Source organism: Homalodisca vitripennis, chromosome 3, assembly GCF_021130785.1.
Source record: "Homalodisca vitripennis isolate AUS2020 chromosome 3, UT_GWSS_2.1, whole genome shotgun sequence".
Taxonomy (NCBI): Eukaryota; Metazoa; Arthropoda; class Insecta; order Hemiptera; family Cicadellidae; genus Homalodisca; species Homalodisca vitripennis.
Window position 1 is genome coordinate 59,058,615 of NC_060209.1, and position 24,135 is coordinate 59,082,749.

The 24,135-nt window shown below is 35.2% G+C and overlaps 1 protein-coding gene across 1 annotated transcript; it reads right to left on the bottom strand.

The window, feature by feature from the left end:
• Positions 1 to 2,001: 2,001 nt before the first annotated feature.
• Positions 2,002 to 15,433, bottom strand: LOC124356944 (pyruvate carboxylase, mitochondrial). The gene is made up of 7 exons (XM_046808272.1): positions 14,955 to 15,433; positions 14,362 to 14,602; positions 10,822 to 11,071; positions 9,089 to 9,333; positions 6,210 to 6,389; positions 5,697 to 5,942; positions 2,002 to 3,358 (listed from the first exon to the last, which is right to left on the bottom strand). The coding sequence occupies exons 1-7, from the start codon at positions 15,239 to 15,241 to the stop codon at positions 2,966 to 2,968; spliced, it is 1,842 nt and encodes a 613-aa protein (XP_046664228.1). The 5' UTR covers positions 15,242 to 15,433; the 3' UTR covers positions 2,002 to 2,965.
• Between the last annotated feature and the right edge of the window lie 8,702 nt (positions 15,434 to 24,135).

The following is a 24,135-nucleotide window of genomic DNA, read 5'->3' on the forward strand; positions in this document are numbered from 1 at the left end:
CTATTTTCCAGAGAAGAGAGTTTGGCAAGAGTTGACCAATGGCTATCTCAATTTTTTTTCTTTCTACCCTCTACAAGAGAAGATGGAATTTGCTTTGTCATACTTTGAGCAAGCAAGTCCGAATCCTTCAGTGCACTCAAAGTTCATATGGCCGTTGGCTGGTGAGGAACTGAGTTAGGTAAAAATTCACATCTACTATGAAATCTGACTGCCCATTGTCTTACACTCACATCTTGCTGCCTCTGCTCTTACCGAGCGTCGGACGGCCGTGGGTCATTCAACGCTTTAGGTTGAGGAACCTTTTACAGTTGGGAGTTGTGCAAATTCCACCGATCACCAATGGATAGAGTAATGTCTCTTGTGTTTCAAGTTGTATTCACTCAAATACATCAACAGTATTACTTATCATTAAAAAAAAAAACACTGTCCTTTCCCTACAGAATGGAGTCTTTTACTGCAGTAAGTGGAGTGAATTCACTTATTGAAGACACATCCATTATAAAACTATGAAATGGGGATGTTGATTTTTGGGCTATAAGGGTCATGTTCGGTGAAGTTATGTTTCCTCAAGTGCTACCACGAGGACAATTATTGCAATTGATTAATATTTATACTAAATCTACTTAAAATCAATCTAATAAGTTTTAAAATTTACACAAAAATATTCTGTAGACAAGAATCTAAAATAATTTATACTCCAAATGATAAACTATTGGGAATTTTTAATGCAGTTGGGTTTAAGCAACTGTTTTAATACGGTATATTACCTGTTGCTATTCATAGCATGAAAAAATTATTTTATGTTAGCAGGATGGCCATGGTAGTTTGCCATATTTTTGAAATTTTATAACGCACTTACTCTTGTTCATTTACATAATAAAGGTTGGAACAAAAGGTCAGATTTAAACAGTATAGTATTAGTGGAGTGAATAGGTCAGTGACTGTCATTGGATGTCATGTCAGTCATGCCATAATACTCAGAGATAGTGCAGTGGAAAGTAGAACATTGCGTTTTTGTTGTGGAGATTTTTATTCAAAACAAAGAATGATTTGTTTCTGTGCAACAACTGTTACGGCAACATTTTATTTTGGCACGTAATAGGACCAACTACTGTTTTGCAGACCATCATAACGTTGGATGACCTCATTTCACATGACAGGGTCTATAATTGAATTTCAAACTACCAGATGTCCCCGTTCAGTAGTAACTCTAGGGAACATTGTGAATATTAGAGTCAGTGTCTCAGAGATCTCGTTTGTCCACTGCTGGACCACCAGGACGTATTCTGGTGCGCCCTTCAGCCTAGATATTTTTGGTGCCTTCTTGTTCCAAAAGTGACAAATATTTTAATCAGAATACCAACATTGAGTAGTTAACTTGATTTCAATGATGCCTCGTTTAGCAGCATAATTAATACTATTTTTTAAACACTAATTTAAAATTATTATATTTCAATCTGGATCATTCTAAGACGAGGCTAATTGTTTTGTTCAGCACAAATCACTCTACTTTGATCTGGACCGTTTTTTGACCCAAAAAGATTCAAATCCCAAGAACCTCTTCCTTCTAAAGCACTGAAGAAAATAAAAGAATTACTTTTGAATGTTGATGAAGAAAAGCTGAAAGAAGAACTTATCTCGTTCATAAATGTTCCAGATTTAAAATGCATGTATGAACACCAACTATGAGTATGAAGATGTCTCGGATGACAAAATCGATGACCACTGTGATGATGACGATGATCAAGAAGATGATGATGAAGACCACGAGATCCAGTGCAAAGTGCTGGCATTATGCAAAAGTTGTATCAAGGGGATGTATAAAATTATATTGGAATATAACATGTACAGTTAACAATACCCCGAACTTTCAAAAAGTATATGAATTTCTTCTAACAATCCCATGGACTCAATTATTTCTTAAAACTCAACTTAATTCTCACTAAGAGCACTCATTGTTTGAGAATAGAGACATTAGGGGTAGTAATAATACACTCCAGGTATGTAAAATTATTATTATTATTAATTAACAGTTTTAAACTATGTATGTACATAAATTACAGCAGCAGAATTAACATTTATTCTATAAAAATGTATTATCTAAAACTCATAATATACATATAAAACCTTATCACTTATTATATGGGCAAGTATACAAGGCTTACATAGTAAACCAAAACAAAAAAGTGAGCGAGGAAACAGAAAAGGTAACCAACCAATATAATCCTTCCCGAAACATTTAAAACATAACAATAATAAATATAACAAGTAAGTACCCAAACAGCTAACAGTTAAAAATTACATAATCTTTACTATTTATCACAGGAAAAATAATGTAATTTGAAAATATCTGCATCACCAATACCAACCACCTTTAAATGGTCTCTTCAAGCTCTATCATTATCTCTTTTTATTTCAAATTTTGAAATCATAATAACCATGAATATTCAATAAATTAGTGTTTGCTATATAACAATACATAATGTTTGTTACTCTAACTAAGTCCTGAATTTAATTAAAATTATTCAAACAATTTTACTCACATTTCAAAAGTTTCTTTTCATTTCTCACATTACGATAATTTTCATTCAGAGTTTAGTACTCTTTTTTTTGCAACTACAATGATTTTAATTTAACAAAATTGTATTATAATTTTTATTTGGATTTTTCTATATAATTTAGAAACATGAGTCCTTATCAAAAATACTTCTGTATGAGTTGTAATGACTAGATTTGAAACATTAACTATCTGCTACACAGCTGTTTTACATAAAATTAATAAAAAATATAATTTAAAAAATGAATCATCCAAATATGATTCTGCCCTATTTTTCAGCACACTTCTGAGTATTGTAAGTCTTTTATATGCATTCGCAAAGACTTTTAACAAGAAATAAACCATCTATCAGTCTTACTCCGTTGACTCTCCATATCTTGTCTTTTATAAAAGCGAGTTTTAAATTGTCTATTCCAAAGTAAGCAACAAATCATCTCCTTCTAGTTTGTTTCCAACAGCTACATCGATCGACTTGACTTTTCCTGCTCGAGGGGCCTGTACAACCATCTCCATCTTCATGGCTGACAACACGACCAGCGCCGCACCCTTCTCGACAGTGTCACCAACCTTTACCCTCACCTCCATTACAGATCCTGGCATCGGAGCACCGACCTGATCTTTGTTTCCCTTCTCGGCCTTGGGGTGGATGTGGAGCTCCTTTGAGGCTTCCTTGTCCTTGATGAACACTGATCTCAGCTGTCCGTTCAGTTCGAAGAAGACCTCCCTCTCTCCACTTGGAGTGAGATCTTCTGCTATGGCCAGAGTCTTGATTCCTAGAGTCTTTCCCTTCTCTATTGTTACCTGGAAAGCAAGAAATAAATTAGATACTATACTATATACAAACATAATTTAATATGCTTAGTAATCAAACAAGTTTTTAGTTGAAATTTGTAATACTATTTTACTTAGCTACAAATTACTTATCCAATTGCAACTGGTGCACTTCAATAGTAAAAACACTGCTCCAGTAAAAGTTCATTAATTATTTTTATAAAAAAGAAAGCACTATCGGAAAATATATTACTGAAAAGGGCTTTGCCTCTAGCCACTTGTTTAATTAAAATGCTTTAACTTTCTTCTAATAATCAATACATTGTAAACCTGCAGCTAGATGTAAAAGAAATGATCAACATTACTAATTAGGGGTAAGGTACGATAAGCAGACCCGGTTTTTTATATTGAAATTGGCAAACGATATTACTTAATTATAACCATCAATATAACCAATCGATACTGATTAATTATTTTGAACAATTAACTTAATGTATACCAACAGCTGTAAACACTTTCAAATAATACACGTAATTGTATTATTATTATTATATATAGGATTACGTGTATATATAACAACAATTAATATTATTATATACAACAATATTATAACAATAACAATAATATTATTACTATACAAATACATAATAATATATATTACACATGCATAATTATAAACAATTCAATAATTATGACATAAACCATATGAATTGTGGCTCATAATTATTTATAAGATTTCCTGTTTGATCGATCTTGTTCTGGTTTGTTTATTATTTACGTCATTTCTTAATTATTTATGGGTTTTCCTATATACTCTTGTTTTAATTTACAACATATGATTGTTATTTCGTTCTATACTATAGATACTTTTATATCAGTTGATAGTCTAGGATTCGAGATGCTAAGATTATTTTCTTCGATATAAAAAACCGGTATTGTACCCTACCTCTAATTAGTTTTTTTATCAGTTACGGAAATTATGACTAAGCAGTTCTCAGGGCAGCCATACATAATTTTGTAGTAGAGTGTGATGACCATTAGAGATTCAGAAGTCTAGTTAGTATGTTGACTATTTTATATGTGAGATTGAGTGTATCAAAATTGGGCAAATATTGCAGGTATGGTTGCTATACCTAGCCATTCATTCTTGCCATTTTTCCATTCCATTTCCCCACAATGTTTTCATTGATACAATGACTAACAATGGAAAAAGACACAAAGATATAAATATAAACAAATACATAGAATGTTATGAAATATTCCTTTGCAGCTTTATTAGCACAAAATAAATCAAAACATTTATAAATTTGTTTTATTTTCTTACTTAAGCTTTGCCTATCCCAAATAGGCGTTATTGGTACAGGATAAAGTTGAACACCAATTTCTTTACATAATATTAGCAGTTATCTGGAGTTTCACATGCAATTTCATTTAGAAAAACAGGAACATCATGAGCATATTCTTTTTAAATGGCATTCCAAACAATCCTGAGATAGTCATTGAGAGATATTCTAATCTCTCAATCGCTTTTAGATTTAAATTCAAATACATGGAACCCTTAGATCAGAAAGAGAAACTGTTTTTCATAACTACACGTGACATTTCTTGAATTTTCTTCTTTTTTGATTTCAGTGAAAATTGAACTATTTTAGCCCAGTATGGAGAAATCCTAAATCGAAAGGCAGCTAAAGTCAAAGTCCTTAGCTTTTCATTTAACACACTTATGATGCAATACATTTTGGCATTTTACTGTAGTGGATTAAAATCCCAATCAAAACAAACCAAACAAAGAAAAACTTCTGCATGTAACGTGACACTTATAAAGTGTAACTGACTTTGACATATGAATAACAACAATCATTTACTACCACCTGTTTAAATGTGTATAAATTATTATACTTATTATTCTCGACATTGACAGGTGATGAAAAATACATTTACTATCTCCTGATTAAGTCAAAAAGGGAGTTTTCAAAACCAGTGGGACATGGTCTGGAGGGATTTCCTAAATAGGAGTAGGACTATATATTAACCAGGAACCCTAATAACGTCCATCTAAAATTTCAGCACAATCAGTCAAGTAGAATTTATGTGATTGGGTAACACAGACAGAAACGCAAGTGCACACAGACACACACACATGCACAGACACACACAGACGGACATATACACCATTACATTTTTATATATTAGTATAGATGTTAAATTTTGAGAGGATAAGTCCCTTAATTCCCCTTCCCCACTGAACTGTGAGATATTATATACCACTGAAATAAAGTGGATTAAAACTTTGCCGTTTCACTTGATCTGTCACACACCACGTCCCACTGCAGTTTTCATTACTTTTTGTGACATTTTAACAACTCACCTCAAACTCCTCTCCAACCTTGGGGCCAACAAGGAATATCCTGGTATCAATCTTGTCCACAGGTCCGAAGACTTCACGGAAGTTAAGGAAGTCCTTGGTGACAGATGGGTAGAGTGCAGCACTCATTACATCCCTGTCAGAGAGGTGCGGGTGCTGCTCCTGTAGCTCTGTCTTGAGTTTGTTAAAATCGAGGGGAGCAAGGCTGGCTCCTGGTCGGCCGGATACTCGTGGCATGTCCTTCAGAACCTGATCAGAACAAATTCAGGACAATGTAGATTTATTGGTCACATAATGCCAATACGAGGAAGTATAAGATTTATTAAAGTAGTCAAAGTATGTTAAGCATATTGTGGTTTTCAATATGTTATGGATGGTTGTAAAATTCTCCTTATAAGAGGAAGAAAGTAAATTTAACTTGCAAAAAAATAAAATAAAACTACAAGACCTTTAAGATTCTTTTCTTAAGAACCTTAAAAAAAATAATGAATTGGAAACATTCTCTCTTTATCTGACCTTGGACCGAAGTGGCTCGGGGAAGCCCTGGTAAGGTTCTCCGATGGCTCCCTGCAGAAACTCCACAACAGACTTGGGGAAGCTGAGCTCCTCAGCACGAGCCATGACATCTTCACTATTAAGACTGTTCTGTACCATGAATTGAGCCAAGTCTCCCACTACCTTTGATGAGGGTGTCACCTGAAACAAAGCAGTTAATGTCTTCAACTGGATTTACTGTGATAACCCACATAACATTTTCATTAAATCTACTATCATACAGACCTGAACCAATTATTATGAAAGCAAGTAAAAAAAAACTAATTTGTATTGCTTGGTTGTACAATAATACTACAAGTTCCATTCAATAATGTAGGAACCATTGACTATATTTAAACAGTATATTTAAATATTTGGGGGTCTAAACTCGGTTTCATGCATGGCTCTATTATAAAGCCTAAATACAAAGAATTATCATTATTTAGTTGTCTGACGGGTACTGCAAAATACTTATGAAAACACAAATATGTGATTTTAAAATTAGTGGCATGTATAGGAAATTATTTTAGAGGAGGCTAACACACTGGGTGGTTTAGAAAGTATAAAATAACCTCCACAAACTCATGAATCTTCACCAGGGAATTTTTTGAATTTTGAGACCTCATAAATGTGTTCTAGCCTAAAACAAACTGCTGGATGCAATTTTAAGATTTGCTTTTCATAACTGAGGGGGGGGAGAGGCTTTAGCTCTTGTAACAGGTCAAATTACGACATTTGAATATTCGCGGGGAATTGGCAGACTGTGACGTCAATGAATCGGCAGACTGTGACATCAGTGAATCACATGTTGTCGGAATTGAGATTTATTTAATAACGAAGACATTTATTGAACTTTATACGGGAAAAGATTTGATTAATTAAAATGAAGTAAACATAACCAAAATTCGTGTTTTACAAAAACATTAAATAGAATTACGCAGAAGAGCCAATTGTGGTATGAATGACTTGTAAATTTATGACGTCATAAAGCACATGTTTGCTAAAAATTTAAATAAAAAGCTTTGAAAAATTAATAAAAAGAAAATAGAAATAACTTAAATTGATTAATTATAGTAAACGTGATAAATTTCGACAATTATAAGAAAGAATTAAATTAAATTTATTCGTGAAGACGCTGATTTGAACGAGAGAAGTGATGAGTGTTGTTTTGAATCAGTATCCGTCGTATTATACGGAGATTCGTTCTTCTACAATCAGACTCAAAGCAAGGAGGTTGTGTGTTAGTTCTCCTGGGAAAGTAATGATCTGTTGTATAGTATATTGAAATTTAATCAAGGATGGGATATTGTTTAGACTTTTAAAATTATCAAAGCACTGCAAGGTGAGTGAGTTTATAATATTGTTGAGAGTGTGACATTTAATAAACTAATCTCGTGGTCACTTGCTTTGACTTTCTTTAAATATCCCTTTTTACAAAAAGTGTGGAGTGATGTTAAATTTTGTAATTATTACTTAATATATTTTGGAACCCTGACATACACACAGACTTGTCTCTGGTGATAACACCAGAGACATTCAAATCTAATAATTTTTGAGTAATACGAGGAAATACAGCTAGCATTGGGCAAGATGGCGACCGATACTATGTGAGTAACATGGTTCAACAACGTCCCACTGGTGACAAGAGGCGTACAACTACATGGTGAGTGAATAATTCTAAAGAACTGACTTTTCAGCAAATTATCGTAACCAACGTGGGAGTGACACATAGCAAATTGGTGTTATAACCTGGGACTCTCAATCAAATTTACACTCGCATCAAATTTGACCTACATCAATAGGCCGCAGCAACGAGGGGTCCTCATCAAAATTGACATCTCATCAAATTTGGCTTACATCACTCTCTGAGCCCCTTGACCATGACTAAATCGCTGATGTGGAAAACTGTCGTCTGTCATAATCCTCCATTACAATAATGTGTGTCCTTGCACTATAAACTTATCTAAGAAGAATATTTATTGATCTTGATTCAAGATTTTTATTGAGAACTTCAAGACATCTTTCTATACAGTCCTAACCCTGCACATGAAGACTACTTCTTCTCATTACATTTAAAAAAGTGGATTGTTGGACTACACTTTGAGTACAATGAGGACTTAAGTTCTGCTGTTGTGAGACTGTTTCAATTCCTGTGGCAAACTTATACGCAGAGAGTTTAAATAAACTGCAGTGTTATGAAAAGTATTAGAACCCAATGGCAACCGTGTGGAAAAGTAAGATTGGAATTTAATAAACTGATATTTTCCCCTACAAGCTTTTTATTTCATTGACCAAATGCCCTTATATCGGGAGTATGTCTTGTATATTACTCCTAAAGCGAATTGTTAAAAGAGTAAAATGTCTCCATAGATATCTCACTAAAAGAATATATACCAGTACAAAATACATTTGATAAATATAATATTACACATTGTCAATAAAATATTTCACAGCTAATTAAATATTTCAATGTAATCAGTAAAATGGCAATGATTTTAAAGAAGTTTAGCTTTCATTGTATTAATTTGATTCCTTGAAATTTAAAATGCCCAAACCTTCAAGATTGTCTTAAAATGTTGAAGATGGTGCTTTTATTGACTACTATTACATTTAAAACGCACAAACCAAAACTTAAAACTTTTATTTTGTTTTAACAAAATGTAATTAAGATTCTCTTAGTTTGTTCATTTACATATCACTACTGTTTGATTGTGATCTTTAACAAGTTTCAAACTAGGTGGTAATACAAATTATTTTCTAGGAATTATTAGTCACTAGACATAAAGGAAAACTTCAGCATGGAAAGTTAATTCACTACTAAATACCACACCACTCAAGTGGTAAACATTGTGCTCGTGTACCTTAATAATGTCACCCAGTAGTAGGTTAGCCTCCCTGTAGGCTTTCTTTACGTCCTCAAACATGTCACCAAGCCCCAGAGAGTAGGCCTGGAACTGTAGGTTAGTGTACTGGCCCCCAGGAATCTCATTGAGGTAGACATCGGCGTTGCCAGACTTCATGGTGGTTGTGCATTCGAAGGGAGCATACATCTGTCGGGTCTGCTCCCAGTACGCGGAGTATGCAGACACATTCTTCAGGTCCAGACCTGTCAGGACATGTATGTATTATTGTTATGTCTTTATCCCTTTATTAAACAATCAGCTAATAAAGACCATTTTAGGTTTTACTAATTAGGATAAAACTCATTATAATTTCTGAACTCTAATAGAATCAGATAAATTTAACTATCATAAATAATGAATCTCAAAACATTTAAAGGGTATAGCATGAATCAGTTAATTCAAATTCGTCTTAGTTCTAACATTTAATTCTAACATAATTGTAACTGTAAAATTTTAACTCTTGTTCAAAATGATGTTTTTTGGGTTTTTCAACACAAATTTGCAGTTTTTGTTACACGAACCACATGTTAATAAATTCTAAAAATTGTCTTCTACTATTCTCTACCTAACGATCAAAATTTTGGGATTTTAAAGAATAAAACTCTTTAGTGTGCTCAACTAGACTGCTGTTATCAATGGCAGACTGTGGAGTAACAGTAGACAGAATTAGATTACTGCTATACCAAAACATAAATGGGATAAGCAGTGACTCATTTGGCATGCTAGACAATGGCAAAACAATACCTGTATGTTGTATGTTGTAATATTGGTACAATGTACAGCTTTAAACAACATGAAAAATCGTGATCACATACCACCCAATTGTAGTTTAGAAACATTATTTAAAATCAATAAATAAATCTTTTATTTAAATGTGTTAATGAAGATGGATATTTTGAAAGGACAACAGAATTTTGGACATTTCATATAGTGTTTTTTTTTTACATTAATGATGATGAACAATATTTAAAATTCCATTATCCCTTCAATACCCAATGTTCTAAAATTACTACATGGTACTTCTTTTTGTGATTTAGCTGATAACAATCAACAGCAAACATTGTTTCTGAAAATGCAGTTTTTCTGCTTTGAATATTTTTTTAAAGTAGTAGGATTTTAAAATTATCTTTTTACAAAATGAGGCTTACATTATTGAAAAATCTGAAAAAATATTTTTTTGTCTATTTTCATAAAAATATAATTGTATGTTGTTGAGAACAATATGTACAAACATTTTTAAAATAGCCCGGTCAAGTTGATAATTTCTGATTTCTCAATTTGTTAGAGTTTCAACTGTCTTAAAACCTAAATCTCCACCCGATTGCTATGTATGAGATACCAGAATTGTTTATATGTGAATTAATTGTTTTTATATCTTGTGATTTTCTTTGTTTGCTGGTTTTAGAAAAATTTAACAAATTTTGTTAAGAATTTATTATTTAATTTACAATACAAATATTTATATTTTCAGAAGAAATGTAGAACCACAAAATCATTAGTCTTCTTTTAATTTAAGCTTTTTTAAATGTTAAGTACCAAATTTAAAACATGGAGTTACAGGTATTTATGCCAGTTATGTTCCCGAGTCATATTTTGTACTTTTACTTTTCCTTCAAAAAATTGGAAACTAAAGCTTAAAATTTAAATATGACTTTCTAATTGAAAACTTTGGTGAATCTCCTAGTACTGACCTGTGTCAGCAGGGGTACCCTGTAGGGAGGCTACCATGGCTCCCATGCTGGGCTGGGAGGTCATGCCGCTCATAGAGTCTACTGCTACGTCCACCACATCAGCACCGGCATGTGCACACGCCAGCATGGACGCTACACCAGCACCTGACGTGTCGTGAGTGTGGATGTGTATGGGCACATCAGGGTGTTTGTCTCTGAGAGCTTTCACCAGCAAGGTGGCTGCTGCTGGTTTCAGTAGACCTGCCATGTCCTGGGACAGTCAATATCAACTTAATGACAGTCCAAATAGAGCTCCAATTGTAAGAAAAGTTGATTTTTCGCATGTAAGAACTAGGATACTGTTACTAAAATCCTCTATCTTATAAAGTGTAGTAAAATATTTAAAGTTTCAATTAGAAGTATTTTAATGGAGTTTATTAAAACTAAATTAATTTACACTTTTGGAATTATAAGTATGTATAAAACATTTTAAAACTTCAGGATCAAGAATCACTCTTGTTATTTTAATAAAATTTTAGTATGACATACTTTGAAATGCATAATATTAGCTCTTTAATAAACACATTTCCAACTAATAATCTCCTGAGTTTATAATATGAATCTATAAATTTATATTATAAAAAAACAAAAAAAATGTATGCAGAATTTTTAACTTCATGTCACATTTTATGAGATGACCAAATCAAATAAAGTAATTTATTGTCAAACAACTTTTCAGTACAGGCATACATCAATTTTTAAATTTATGTTATATATAAATCAAATTTGTCTGGTTTCATAAAACTTTAGTGTGAACTAACAATTATTTACAGAATGAATGTGTTTGTATTGTAGTTAGACATGTTTTTGCACTCAGAATACCAAAACCCACATAATGAAAATCCTGTATGGAATTTCACAACAAACATACGATATTTACCGAAGTAGTGATTAAAAACCACCAATACTAGGACACTGGCACATATTGAAATGTTTTCACAGACAAACATTGATAACGAAAACTGGTACAATTTTCAGTAGCATGAATCTTAGATTGAAGCTTGCTAATGTTTAATTAATATACACAATAATTTATAATAGAAAATGTATTGTCAAAATTCAACTTCTTAAGTTACAACAAATTAAAATCAAAGCCTTCCATATTGAAAAATGCGTCAAAACATTGCTTAAGCAATTATCTACTTGAAATATTTTGGCCTCAATGTGGGGAGCCATCTTCAGACAACAGATGTTTATAGCGAAACTGTCAATAATTAGCGGTCATCTGTATAGGTGAGATCAAGGAGCTTGAGAGCTATTTCTTGAGATTGGCTGAAGCTGACCAACTAACAAGTGACCAGTTGTGATCAATATGGCTTCCTTATCAACAGGTTGCCAACTTTTAGACAATTTCACACTATTTTCTTTGATAAATTTATTTTCGTTCTTGATTATTTCTAAAGTTTCTCTTATTACACTTGGATGATAGTAGGATATTTTCGTAAGGACTTTTGATTTGTCAAACTATATTGCATGTTTGGTCTTGAAACTACAGGGTGGCGCATATGTCAGTTTCCCCAGAAGAGAAATTGAAAAGCGTTATAGGTTTATTGAATAAAACACTTTTAGTCAAGAAAACAAATTCATTATATGAAATTACTTACATATTACCATACAATGTTATAGCAGTTGTTCGAAATGTCTACCTTGATTTTGTATACACTTCATAGAACGACTGAGAACAGAATCACAAATTTTTAGCTATAAAGGTTTGTCGTTATTAACAAGTTCAAATGCATTTCTAATTAGGTTTCTGAGTTCGTCAATATTTCGTGGTTTTTTTTAATTTTTGAAGCATACACAGTCTCCCTTATAATACCCCACAGTAAAAAAATCACATGGGGTCAGGTCTGGCAAGCGCCCAGGCCAATCAATTGTTACACGGTGACCAATCCATTTATTAAATGTGTTATTTAAAAAATCTCAAACTTGGATACCAAAATGTGCTGGGGCACCATCTTGTTGCCAGATGAGCGAATGAATATTGAAAACGGGATTGTTTCTGAGCTCAGGTACTATTACTTCTTGCAGCAACTGTAAGTAACTTTCTGAGTTAACATTTCCTTGAAGAAAATACGGACCAATCAGTGCAGTACTTGAAATACCTCCCCATACCATAACACTAGGTACATTGATTTCTGCTTGGATTACATTATTGGGTTTTACATCTGACCGGTACATGCAGTTATGCCAATTAACGTGTCCATTTAGTTTGAAAAATGCCTCATCACACCACAAAATTGATCGCAAGAAATTTGGATCAGCCTCTGAGTGGATAATTATTGTCTCACAAAATTCCAATCGCCTATTGGAATCATCCTCGTGAAGCGCTTGGAGTAAAGATGAACATTATGGCTTAAAGTTTAATTGCTTTAACATTTTTTGCATGCTTCTTCTTGATATTTTTAGTTCAGCAGATGCTTTACGAGTCTTTTTACCGGGACTGGCTACCAAAGCTTGAGCAACTGTCTGCAGATTGAAAATTCGTTGCAAATTGATCGTGGACAACCACACTTCGGGGCATTTAAAACACTTCCTGAGTTTTCAGATTTCTTATTTAACTTCTGTATACTGTCGAGTGGGTATTACAACATCTGGATATTTACCACTAAATTCTTCAATTATTATAGCTGTATTTTTATTATCCTTCCACCACAACTAAAGGATGTAAACTCGTTGGGTTGTAAACATTTTAAAAACACACACAAACAACAGATATTAAGAACGTCGCTTTACTCTAGCCACTGGAACAGACAACAATGAACTTACCCGTGTTGCTGCCAACTTAACATTGTTACCAACCTATCGAAACAAAATATTCCTATTTATGGGGAAACTGACATATGCGCCACCCTGTATGTTCTGCTATGGCCGATTTTGACATTTCACACATAACGTAGCTATGATAGGAAGGGTTGATGCAATTTGAAAGGAAGGTTGCAATAAAAGGAAGGTTTGTCATTTTGTTGGTCTAATGTGTTCAGTAACTGGTATGGATATTAAACATTTTGTTTCCCCTTAGTAGACTGAGCCAGAATACACAGTGGAACATTGGGTATAACATCTGTTGACTGAAGATGCTCTCCACAGCGAGGCCGAAATGTTTCAAGAAGATAACTGTGTAAGCAATGTTTCGACGCAGTGTGAACTGGAAGACTGATGTCAGAAACCGGCCGCGTAAGCCTAATAACTAAGATTACAACAGATTTGTTCAATAGTTGTTTGTAATGTCAGATATTGATATAATGTTATATATATAAATTTTTATAATATAAAAATAGAAATTGATATAATGTTTCTAAAAGAACATTGCTAAGATTATTGGTGACTTCCTGTAATATATGTGAACTTAAATATTGAATCTGAATTTGATTAATTTTCTCAAAAATTTACCAGTTTTATGCCTAGTCAGTGACCATTTTTTATCTGACTTATTAAACTGTTCCTTTTTTGCTACAATATTAATAAATACTGCCTCTATCTATACATCAAACTACTTACTTTGATACACAGAACATGAGTGCCTGCCTTGACCAGTTCATCTGCGAGGTTGGTGTAGTACTTTAGGTCATACTTAGTGCGGCTGGGATCTGACACGTCTCCTGTGTATGAGATAGCAGCTTCTACCACTCCACCAGCCTTGCCTGCTGCCTCCATACCCAGAATCAGGTTAGGCAGGTAGTTCAGTGAGTCAAACACTCGGAAAATGTCCATTCCGGTCTTTACCGACAACTCACAGAACCTGCAAACCATTATTGCAGTAAAATCTAATCATGCTAGAGATAAATCTAAATTTCATATCTATGTTTGATTATTGGAATAATTAATTTCTTATTTCATAATTTATGAATAATTTCTTGCAGATATAAATGGTGTAATTGTTTTCACTATACTGAATCAGGGTTTCATATGAGTTCTAATCAATTATAAGAATAAAGAAATTAAGCCTTATAGTATTCATTGGGATAGCAAACAATTTTTATGTATCATTAATTTATTCATCATTGCTGAAAAAGAATTTTAATTTGTGATTACCGATCAACAAGATCGGTGTTGGTTGTCAGAGGGTTATACATGACTAATTACAAACTTACTTGTAGACCACGTTGTCAGGATAATTTGTGTAGCCCACAGCGTTGGCTCCTCTCAGTAACATCTGGAAGGGAATGTTGGGTATGATCTTGCGCATCTCCTCGAGCCGCTCCCAGGGACACTCGTGGAGGAATCGCAGGCTCACGTCAAAAGTGGCGCCACCCCAGTTTTCCAAGGAATACAGGTTATTGAATGTGTGGGCGACGAAAGGAGAGATATTCAAAATGTCTCGTGTTCGCACACGTGTGGCAAGCAATGACTGGTGGGCGTCTCGGAATGTTGTGTCCATCAGGAGTACTCCCTTGTGTGCACGGACTGCCTTCGCAAATGCTTCTGGCCCTTCCTCCTTCAGTATATGACGAAGTCCCTTGGGTGGTTCGAGACCTTCAAGAATTCTAGGTTTCAATTATAATGTACCAAAAAGAAAATAATAATATTGGGAATTTTATTGAGCTTTTTTGTGTGTGGAAATAAACAAATTCACAAACTATATTTGTTAATTATAAAAAACAAGGACAAATAAAATACCTTGCATGTTTTAATTTTGAATTGTTGGTCATGATGTTTACTTTTATTTTGACATAGTCATTAGATTAAAAATCATAATAGCTTATACACTTAGTAGCTTTTAATACTTTATTTTAAGAACATCCGCCTAAAAATAATAAAGATAACCTTAAAATATATCACATGTTCAACAAAAAAAAACATACCTAAATTACAGGATTTTCTGAAAATTAATAGTTTAGTATTTCAAAGAACTGATGGCTACTCCAAAGACATACTGTGCTTATTTAGTATTAAATACATCCTATAATCATATTTTAATAAATGCATGTTTACCTCCTGGATTGATATTTGACTATTAAATTAAATAAGGTTTCATACCCTTCAATTGTCAATAAAACTTTTTTATGTCAATAATGACTAGTTTCGAAAGTACTATACCATTATCAAATCATGTTACAAATCATTAAAAATCAAAAACGTCATTGAAATAAATAAAATTACACATAATACAAATTAATAAACAAACACACACACTCACACAGATTCTTATCTTAACAAAGAAATTGAATTATAATTTAGTTTACATGTATGGTCAGCCATGGAGAGAAACTAAATAACTAGTACAAGATTGTCCGCAGCATACATATCGCATCGTAGAACTAGTATTGACAGTTAGATTGACGACGAAAAGGTATGTAACCTTATTTAATTTAATAGAATATTTTAATAAGACTTTAACCAGCTATGTTCTTATTTCTCTTTGTAAAATAAGGTTGTGTATAAAGGTTTGTAAAATAGAACAAGCCTGTTGCCAAAATATTGCATTTTGTACATAGCAAAAACACAAGGCAGCATATTTGAATAGGTAAGCACACATGATACTCAAAGATACTCAATGATACTCAAAGATACTCAATAATACTCAATAATGCTCAATGCCCCCCCCCCCCCACCCCCCCCCCCCCCCACCCCCCCCCCCCCCCACCCCCCCCCCCCCCCACCCCCCCCCCCCCCCACCCCCCCCCCCCCCCACCCCCCATTTTTAAGAGGTTAATTCCTGTTTTTAAGACCTAAAAGGACAAGACAAAATAGCACGTAGAATGGAATGTAAAACTAAGGAAAGTATGTCACTAATTTCCACAGTTAGTTTGTTCATCAAAGTGATTGATTGCAAAAAAACAAGTGTATATAAAAAGCTCCATTATGACACTAATTTTACTGGACTCACTCACGGAATAAACACAAACATGAAAGTATTTTTCTGTAACAAGTTAGAGGGGACTCTGGAATTTAAAAGGTTTATTGGACCTTGAACTTAAATCACTCTGTACATGCAGACAAAAAATGTTATACATGAAGATGCAACACTCTGGGAGGGGTTAAATACTTTCCCAACAAGCATTGCACTAAAAGTGTTTTAAAACTTGCTTATAAAAACTAGATGAGGCTGTTTGTAAAAGTAATTTGACCATTTTGATCTTGGCGTGGTGGCAGAGTAGCAGGAGTGAGGCCACCTTCAAGTCAGAGAATAACCTCAGTTGGAGGAATGAGAATGAGAATGAGAATGAGAATGAGAAAGTTTATTGTCTTTAAACATAAAATATGCAATCGACAAAGTCATTCTATGCTAAAGCTTAAATCCCACTAGTTACATATTGTGTACATTAACAAACTTGTCTAGCGGGCTTAGTCAATCAATGTTTACAGGTAACAATTATTACATTCTTTCATCAACCAGGCTTAGCTCTAATTTAGCTAAAATTTAAAAATGTAACAACGATATAACAGAAAAATTTACAAAAGGATAAAATTGTAATAGATAAATTATTAACAATTAAATAAATAAACAGGGGGTACTACACTAATTTTAAAATCTTAAGGTACTAATATCACAGGCCAAATAACTTTGTACAGAGTAAAACGCTTTATCTTTGAGCCAATGTTCTAAAAACTGCCTTAAATCTTTTTAATGTTACATTGCCATACCTCTTGAGGCAGTTTATTGAACATCTTTAATTTCATAATACAGTGACTACTTCTAGTTTTTTCTAATTTTATTGGTAACATTTCTATCATATGGTTTTTCCTAGTAGGATATCTGTGGACTTCTTGTCTAACCCTGAGTGTTTGTAGATTTTCTTTAACATCAACCAAGCAACAGTAAATGTATAGGCTAGGTAGAGTCATTATCTGTAGTCCTTTTTAAAAAGAGGCTCACAGGACTCTCTTTCTGGGACATTTTTTATTACCCTTAGGGCTCTCTTTTTGCCATATGAAAACCTTTTGAGAACCACAGCTATTACCCCAAAGTGTAATGGCCATATCTAAGATGAGAATGGAAAAAGGCGTAATAGGTAGTAATTAGCATATTCGTTGTCACAGAATTCAAAAGCTTACGTAAAAGAAATGTGACTCTAGATAATTTTTTGCATAACTCTTGAATGTGTTGGTCCCAGCTCAATCTACTATCTAGGTGAAGTCCCAACAGTTTTACAGGCTTTACATCTTTTATAAATATAGTGATTCAAGGAAAAAATAATTTTTTCTGTTTTGTTACTATTTACAACAAGGTTGTTTGCTTCAAACCATTGTAATGCAGTTTCTATGGCTTGTGTTTCGTCCTCAAGCAGTGTATCCAAACTTTTATTCCAGCTCAAAAGTGTAGTATCATCAGCGTATAAAACTGATGGGCAAGGTAAATTAAAAGCTATGTCATTCATTGATATGATGAATAAAAATGGTCCAAGGACAGATTCCTTGGGGGACTCCTGCATTCACACCTTTAAAACTTGATTTTTCTTGGGGCCCTCCTTGGCCCTTTGTGCCCATCTGGACCACCTCCCACCCCCTCCCCCCCCCCCGCCACCACCATTTAGGTTTTCATATTCCGTTGATAGGACTCTTGAATGACGCGCTGAATCAAATCAGAGTTCTTGTAGTTTCTGCTGTATTGTCGCGGAGATATGCAAACAGACCTTTTTTTTTACTAATTAAAGGTATGTGTTAGGAGATACAGTTCAACAAGCTGTTTTGGTCAAGTCAATTAAAGTAAGGCCAGATGATATTAATTGTGTTCTCAAAATTAAAAATAACTTCGTCTCCACAAAGTCGTTTTTTTCTACTTGCTTTTACTGTATTTCGCCACCGGTACGAAAGCCAAAACCTGTTCTATTACAAAAGAGGCTATTTTCAGTAAAATAGCCGTTTTTAAAATGTATTGGCTTCTAATACAAAGACTCCAATATATTTATCTTAAAAAAATTCGGGAACCAGACGATATTTGGTCGAGATTAGCTTGATGGGTCATTTTTGTCTCCTTTTTTAAAATATTGGAGTAAACTTTTAAGCTATCTTAAAAGAAACTGGGATATACACCCGTTTCTCTAATACCCTATTAATAAAAGAAAATGTTAGGGGCTCTAAGTATTTATTTCAATAATCTTTCTTCTAACAATTAAAGTTTGAAAAACCCCATAGTAGTTCCTTCACTACGAAGATGTACTCTAGATTTTGGCACCACTTTTTAAAATATCAACTTGACTAATTGGTTTCCATTTAAAATGTTTTCCATCCTCAGAACAATTTGTGACATATGTATTTACATAATTAATGGCTTGATTCTCAGTTACATTTCTATTAGAACTACTTAAACCTAACTTACCTACTAAATTAACAAAATAATCATTAAACGTTTCAGAATCAATAACACTAACTTGACTAGAGCTGTTACTACCATTGCCATTATTTGATTGAGCTTTAACTATATTCCAGGCCGGCTTTACATTTATTTGAAGCATTGGCAATAAAGTTTTCATTGGCATGTTTTTTTTTCTAAAGTTATTTTGTTTTTGTAAAATTCTTTTTGCATCAGTATATGCTTCTTTATGTTTACTTTCATTTATTGTACCCTTACTGTTCTTGTATCTGTCATAAAGTAAAATGATGAATTCTTTCATTTTTTTCAGTTCTGGGTGTAAGCCATTTAATTCTTGGCCTGTTGGGATTTTTTAATTTAAACATGTTTAATTCTACAGCATCTGTTATAAGAATTTGTCAAAACAGAAATTCATCATACATCACATACTGTTTGCAATATGCTGCTCCTACTTTGGCCATGGTGTAATTTTAGAATGTTCCCTGAAATATAAAATTCCACCAGCAGTGATTTACATTCAAGAGTAAAGTTTTTGTTGGAAAAGTTACATTTTCTGGATACAAATAAATGTATGAAAAAGCCACAGAGTGGAAATAAGAGTAAGAGGATGGCACATTGTATTTAAAAATGGCCACCCTATGTAAACAATGGATATCACCTTAGGTTTGTGGCTGATGAACTACTTGAGAAAATAAACTAAAGATTTATGAAAAACTATTACAGTAACGGAGGTTTTTTCTTCATTTTTCATATTAAAATGGTTTATTTTCTGTTTCTTTAACAATGTTAACAATGTAAAAGTAATTGTCGAGGAGAACCAGAGATATCACAGGAATAGTGTGCTACATGGATGCCAAACATTGTAACAGACAACAGTAATCATCAGCACCCATGGTTAGGTGCAGAAAACAGCAATCAGCAGCAGCCACGGTTAGGTGCATAAAACAGCAATCAGTAGCGCCCATGGTTAGGTGCAGAAAACAGCAATCAGCAGTACCCATGGTTAGGAGCATACTGATGATACTGCTCGAGGTCTATTTCAGACATATCTATTCCATCCATAATTAATTGAGAAACACGTATATGAGACACAAAGAGTCTTTAGTAGATGTACAAGGGTTCTTCAAAGAAACATAAGAAATGCAGAACTTCAAACCAGCACAAAACAATGGTTTGGTACCTCAGACGACTTCATTCTCTACAATCATGGAATTTAAAAGGTGGTGTACCATTACAAAAAGTGCCTCAATTAGAATTATAGTACCATTTTTTCTGTAGAAAAGCAATATAAGTGTGTGTGTGCCCTACCAAAATATATGTGTCTATTTATATCTTATACCATAATCTTAAAAGTTTAGAATTAAAACAATCAAGTATTTAAAAATAGGTCTGAGGATTAAACATACACCACTCAGAAAAAAATAAGGGTCTCACTTAACCACAAACTGGGTGTAAAAATCTGCTTAAACAAGACCCACTGAGCCGGTTCAATACCTATATCTCCCCGGCTCATGTGTGTTTTATATAGTGTATGTGTGTGTGGTTTATTGGCTGCAGAGGCCACTGACCATTTGAAGGCGTTTGGCCTTTCCGGTAGAGTGGCAAAGGACTCCGAGCCGTGGTGTACAAGTTAGGAGTAGCTCCAGTTTAATATATTTTGTTTTATTTAGTGTTTGTTAGTTTTGCTGAGCTATTCTCCTTCTGACATGTGCGGCTAAGTTTTACGGCCCCTCACTGATGAGGTCCAGGAGATGAGTTGATTTTCTGCTGCCATCTCTCCATCATGCGTGGTCGCAGAGAAACCTTCGCTTTTGCGCTCTGCTGAAGGACGGCCACCATGATGGACATTTCTACTAGTCAACATCTGTGATACCCTGCCCATATTCTTTATTTATTTGTTATTGTTATTGTTGCCATTTATATAGTTTATATTTTGTTATTTAATTTTAAGTTAGTTTTAGATATTATTTAGTTATTTCTTGGATTTCATTAGGAGCCCGCCCTTAGCCGAAGGATAACCGGGTGGTGGAATTGGCATTTCTTGTTTCAAATTATGGCGTTTCTAATTTTTGTATGCAGGTGCACCTGACGAGGATTGTTTGAGGTATACTACTGCAGGCACTTTTTATTTTTTTTTTTATTTATAGTATATATATATATATATTTATTTTTGACTGGATAGGCCTATGCGGTGTCTTAGTAAATGAACCTGAGTATACTGACCACGGTGTTCTTTTTTACCTAGTTTTGTTTTGATCCGGCATCCTGTTCGCCACCATGGGCGCGCGCTTCCCTGATGGTTTGCTGTGGGTGTGCGAGCGGCGATGTACGGTTTCAATGGTAGCAGAGCGTGGTTAGCTGCTCTCTCAGCTGTCTCTCAGTTCTGGTTTTGTTTGTTGGTGTAGGTTAGTGTTAGGTAGGGGGAGGTTAGAGTACACAATTTTTTTTTTCATTAGGAGCTCGCCCTAGCACAGGATACCGGGTGGATGGAATTGGTTTAGTGTCTTGCTTCCTGCAGACTTACCCTTTGCAGGGAGCAAGGGACTCTAAATTGCTTAACCGCTAAATTTATCTAACTGTACTCTACTTCTCCCCTATCAATGTGTTGTTTTGTTATATTTATTGCTTCTGTGTTTGTAGGTTGTGGTTAGTGTATATTTGCAGGGTATCCTTCTATTAGGTAGCGGGTATTAAGTTCTTCACTTGGACCTCGTCAGTGTAAGCCTTTTGTGAGTTGAGTCCACTTAGGTTACTAAGTAATTGTTGCGTACGCTTTGTTGTTTATTGTGGTATTTATTTGTCTTAATTGTTTGGTATGGCGTTTTCCCTGGTGCCTGAACATCTACGCAAGCCCGAGTTGGTTTTTGAGGTCCTGGCGAGAGGACAGAAGCCCGAGGGAGATGTGAGGGCATTAAGAGCTCAATTACGGGCTTGTATAGCGTTGGACCGCAGCTGGAATGCAGAGTTCCAAATTAACACAGAATTTGAGTTTTGTAAAAACCCGCATGGAGGAATTAGAAGACGATATTAATTTTGAGTCACTTCCCATGTCCGGGTCAGCAAAGGCTAGATTGGCATCTCAGCTTTTACATTGGCGTGACAGAATAGTTTTACTTATGTCAGCTCCTAGTTTAAACTCTGATATTAAAAGTTGGGCTTTTTTGGCCAGTAACAAATTAAAACAAGCCTTAGATGGTTTGAGTGAGGTGCGCTCGGTGAAAGAGAAGGGGGTACTATTTACCGCTGTCACTCCAACGGAGGTTCCCACTACCATTACTTTTGCTAACCATCCACCGGCTCTTTCTTTCGAGCCTCCCAGAGTTACTATGTCTCCGATGGGTAGTGGTGAGGCATCATCTATAGTTGTGCCTTCCTTTTCTAGCTTTGGCAAACTGCCCCATCCTTTGGGGAGTGTTTTACAACACTTCCCCAGAGTTGATGGGCTTGACACTAATTTACTTATCCATTTCCTTCTGGAAGTTTTTAAGCTAAGAGAATTTCCTGGTATGACAGATGCCATGCTTATGCAGATTTTAGCGCAGTTTTCCTTAAGGCCGCTTTTTGATCGCCTTCTAGACTGCCTTAAGAGAGGTGCCACCTTTGACCAGTTCCACGCCGAGATCTTGGAGTTCTTTGTACCTGCTCGGGTTAGGGAGCGCTTGCGGGTGGAACGCGTTTACCGTCCTCAGGCACCAGACGAGACGTTGAGCCATTTTGTCGGGGAGATACGGGATGTAGCCCGGGTGTTGCGCTTGAGCTTGAGCGAAACGGAGTTGGTGAGCCTTATTTTGGAGGGCATTAAACCTGAAGAACGCTCCCGTTTGATTTTTTGTAGCCGTCCCGCATCTTTTGCGGATTTGGACCGCCTCTCCATCATCTCTAGAGGGGTTCAGGATGCGGATGATCAAAGGGAGGCCATGTCGAGGCATCTTCCTCACTTGCCTCCGGGGCCGGTCCATGCTCCGGTGCAGTCTGAGCCAGCAGCTGCTCCTTCCCGTAGGCAGCCTCCTACCTGTTATGGCTGCAAGCAAGTGGGACATATTAGACCGTTTTGTCCACTTAATAAAAAAAACTAGTAAGCTTGCGGACGAGTAAGCCCGACTCGTGCCGTAAAGGTAATTTTGAGGGCAAATATGTACCTGATTTTGATGGTAAAAGGGTAGCTGGTTTAATGCAGAACAGAAAGAAAACAGAAAGAAATAGACTTGGGGACAGTTATCATCGTTGGCCGAGAGGGGAGGTTGCTGCTCTGGCTGCGCAGGGAGTAAGGGCTGCCCGCTCAACCTGCCCACAACTGGATGTACTTGTGGGGAATGTGGTGCAGAAGGCCCTGGTTGATTCTGGGTCAGCACGCAGCCTGATTTCTTTGTCGTTTTTTGAAGATCTAAAATCCTCTGGGCTAATACGGCAGGTTGAGCCTAGTTCACTTATCTGCTGGACTGCTTCACGCACACCTTTACCTATTATCTGTAGTGCCCAGATTCACATCAAAATTAATTATTTCTCTTGGGATTGGAGCTTTTTGGTGGCTAAGGACCTGACTTTTCCTTTCATCTTGGGAGCAGATTTTATCGGAAAAACTGGCATGATTTTGGATTTGGCCTCCAGTCATGTTTTCTTTGCTTTCGCCAGGCGGGTGCTCGTTCCCTTTTCAGATGTCGAGTCTCGTGGGACTGCTGCCTTAGAGATGGAAGATAAGAGCTTGACTCCTCCTGACCAAACTAGGACATCTTACGCCGAAAGAGGCTGAGGACATAAGGCAGATTTGTTCCAGTTTTCCTGAAGTCCTAACTGACAAACTGGGCACGACCAATCTCTTGGAATACGAGATTCGTCTTACAGACACCCGTCCTGTACGTTCCCATCCATATAAGCTTGCTCCGCCCAAGATGGAAATTCTGAGAAATATGATTGATGATTTACTTAAGAGTGGGGTAATCGAGCCGTCTTGCTCAAATTTTTCCAGTCCAGCGTTTCTAGTGCCGAAAACCTAATGGGAAGTCCAGATTGGTCCTGGA

Excerpts from the sequence above, each read along its gene's own strand:
- LOC124356944 (XM_046808272.1), bottom strand. The coding sequence starts at position 15,241 with ATGGACACAACATTCCGAGACGCCCACCAGTCATTGCTTGCCACACGT. Across the intron at positions 14,603-14,954 it reads CCTGACAACGTGGTCTACAA|GTTCTGTGAGTTGTCGGTAA; the intron begins GTAAGTTTGTAA and ends AATGGTTTGCAG. Across the intron at positions 3,359-5,696 it reads AGGTTGGAGAGGAGTTTGAG|GTAACAATAGAGAAGGGAAA; the intron begins GTGAGTTGTTAA and ends CTTGCTTTCCAG.